Consider the following 3,270-nt stretch of genomic DNA (forward strand, 5'->3'; position numbering starts at 1 on the left):
GGTTGCAACACAAAGATAGTACTGCTCTTGACCCATCACCCTCTACGACCAACACGTGAACTAAACTGGAACTACGTCTAGTCTCACTACCCCACTACGACATTGTTCTTAACTCTAAAGGGAATGTATTTGTGCCTACCTCGTTCATGGTTCCAAGAAGAGAAAGAAATAAATAACACTGCCTTCCACCTTCTCGTTCCTCTTAACAGCTTGAAAAAACAAATTTATTGACATTCTAAAATGTCACCACACAAACGTATGTAAACCTCAGTTCCTATAATCTTTCCATATTGGATATCCTTGTATAATTTAAAAGTACATGAGAGCCACGTGGACATTTCTGCTCTTGCCCTGCCTTTCATAGAAAAGAGAAGAATGTAAACGTCGTCATTGTAAAAGCATGATTCTCGAACACGGTCTCTAGTCAAAAGGAGCAAGCTGGATGTTGGTTGTCCATTAAATGGCGAACATCATGCATTCTACCGCAATGAATCATGGGCTGCGAAAATAAAGCACCTGCAAAAATATAGTTGTGATTCTGTTTCTACGGCCCTGGCCGTCGCCAAAGCCTCCGTGAGGTACACAGTATTGCACACTGATAAGCAGCTGTGGGAATGCTTGTCACTTCCTCTCCACCACGCCCCCTCCCCCCACCCTGGCCAGGTTGGCTTCAAAATGAAAATGAACTGGGAAAATGTCACATACCTCTCCCCACACCGAGAAAGAAAACAAGCTTTTTCTTCCCATTACCCCATGTCCTGTTTGCAAGGCCGTCCGCCCCGCGGCATTTATTGACAACTGGGTTACAAATGAGGATAAGATCACAAATAATTTATTTGGGAGGTCCTTTACATCTAGTCTAACTTCCTAAAAAATGGTGCCATTTCTTTTTATATCAATTTCCAGTGTGTAAAAAAGTCAAGGATTCCTCCATTCCTGCTTCATCACGTGAGCAGTTTTAAAATGGTGTGTCAGCATTGAACGTCAAACATGTTATACTTGAGAGTACTCTCCGACTATATTTTAGAACATTCTGCTTGCCTGAACCAGTCCAGATACATCTCACACGCAGAGACACACGCACACGCGCACGCACACACAAATGGAATGTTTTTGCTCCTTGACCATCAGCACTAAAGAGTTGGGGTATTTGATGTGTAGCCATGTTAAATCATTGCCTTAAAATGTTGCATTTGTCTTTTCACTGTTCCAGGCCTTCCTTTCTTCCACTGCTTTTGTCCAATATGTTCAAAAGAATTTGAAACCAACTACTGGAGAAAAAAAAATCAATCACTCGTCTCCGTCTCCTGGTGAGACTGCCCCCCAAAAAGATGATTTTTTTTTTTTTTTTTCCGAGAAGATTCTTCACGTGTAGGCTGTGGAGACCGGAAACAGGGCCAGTTTTAGCTGCAGGTGGACAGTTCACTTACGCGATATCTGGCTTGAGATAATGAAAGGCACCTGAAAGGAAACACACGTAGCTTTTTAGGTCATGCTAGGACAATTCACAGCAAGGGGCAAAATCAGCTACAGGCTGACAATGTCATATTTAATACCGTGGTATCAAAGGATCGAGACTAATATTTTTATTCCTGAGACAAGTTTGACACAAGTCTGTGTCTTTGGGATTACACCCCATATGATCCTTGAGCTGACCTCATTAAGAACATGTGTTTCTAATGCCAGGGGTTATTTCATTTTGGCCAACCCTCGTGTTTCACCTAGTGGCAATCGGGCTTCACATCGCGGCAATTAATAACCGCAAGATGTTGTTGACATCAGCTAAGGAAATAACGATACAAGGGAGCCCTTGCTGGAACAGAAGGCGGGCTCTGTCACGATCCTGACGCCGGGACGTCAGGCCGAATCACGCCGCCGCCGCCCCTTTCTTGAGGAAGGGCTGAGATTTTTCATCCTGTCAGGAGTCATTAGCCCCAGAGAGACCAAGGCTTACTTTGTCCGTACTGCCCATATTGGTAGCCTGTGACAGGGTCCATACTGTAGCCCGTGGTGGTGTAAGTGGGTGGACAGTAGGACTGAGATGTTGGCAGACTGTCCAAGCTCTTCATAGGGTCTAGTCTCTGACTGCAGCTGGCCGACACCGTGGTGGTAGGTTCCAGGCCCCCGGTGAGAGGGGAGAGAGCATAATCGGTCTGGGGCTGATGGGGCACGCCACCGTGGTTGGTCAGGAGTCCCATTACCTAAAATAAACAGGCAGATTGGGAAGAAGTAAGAATGCAGAGAGGACCGGATCATAGCTGAGAGCTGAAAGGATAACTGGAGAAGTCCCATCTTTGTTTCTTTGGAAATCCGCTCGCACAGGGCTGTCCAGAAGACACTGACCACAAGGCAAAGGGGCTCGGACACTGCACCATGCCCAGTGATAACCATCGGACTTCGGTTTCAGAAAAAGGAAAGGTGGGGCGTGGAGGGAGCAGGGGGGAGGGAGGGAAAAGAAAAAGAGGTGGAAAGAGCGCCTCACCATGCCTCTAGCGATAAAATCGGTCTAGAATTTCAAAGAAGGGACAGAAGGATGGAGGGAGAAATTCTATCTGTTGATACAGAACACTGGCTAATCATATATTACATCTGGAAGTTTCACATGTGATTTTAAACAGACATCAGCTTATATATTTCTTTTTTAATTCAACAGATTCAGGGGTGCCCGGGTGGCTCAGTGGTTAAGCATCTGCCTTCGGCTCAGGTCATGATCCCAGGGTCCTGGGATCGAGCCCCACGTCCGGTTCCCTGCTCCATGGGGAGCCTGCTTCTCCATCTGCCTTTGCTTCTCCCCCTGCTTGTGCTCTTTCTTGCTCTCTCTGTCACTATCTGTCTCTATCAAATAAATAAATAAATAAAATCTTTTAAAAAATTAAAAATAAATAAATAAAAATCAACGGATTCAAATGAAATTCTTTTCATGTATTTTAAGATGCCAGTGTCTATTCTCGTAGTGTTCCCTCTCAAGAAAGTTCCTCTCCCTATCTTGGCCATCCCTAAGTAATCAGAGATAATTACTCATTCTCTGATGCTCCTGGGTGCTTTACTCATCCCTCCCACTGTGCAATCATGACTTTGGTCACCTACTTTGAATTATGAGAGTTTTGAGGGCAATAACCGACTCACCTTTATATTCCTACCACCCAACGTGGTACTTGACACATATTAGGTACTGAGGAAGGAAGGAGGGAGGGAGAGAGGGAGGGATGGAAGGGAGGGAGGAAGGGAAGGAAGGAAAGGAGGGAAGGAGGGAGGGAGGGAAGGAAGGAA

General features: G+C 45.4%; 1 protein-coding gene across 1 annotated transcript in view; it reads right to left on the reverse strand.

The window, feature by feature from the left end:
- Nucleotides 1-1,201: 1,201 nt before the first annotated feature.
- PAX3 (paired box 3) overlaps nt 1,202-3,270 on the reverse strand; it is a 96,017-nt gene continuing 93,948 nt past the window's right edge. The window contains 3 exon segments of the mRNA XM_021703108.1: nt 1,202-1,268; nt 1,431-1,461; nt 1,955-2,201. Coding sequence (XP_021558783.1) covers nt 1,202-1,268; nt 1,431-1,461; nt 1,955-2,201 — 345 coding nt within the window.

This window comes from Neomonachus schauinslandi, chromosome 3, assembly GCF_002201575.2.
Source record: "Neomonachus schauinslandi chromosome 3, ASM220157v2, whole genome shotgun sequence".
Taxonomy (NCBI): Eukaryota; Metazoa; Chordata; class Mammalia; order Carnivora; family Phocidae; genus Neomonachus; species Neomonachus schauinslandi.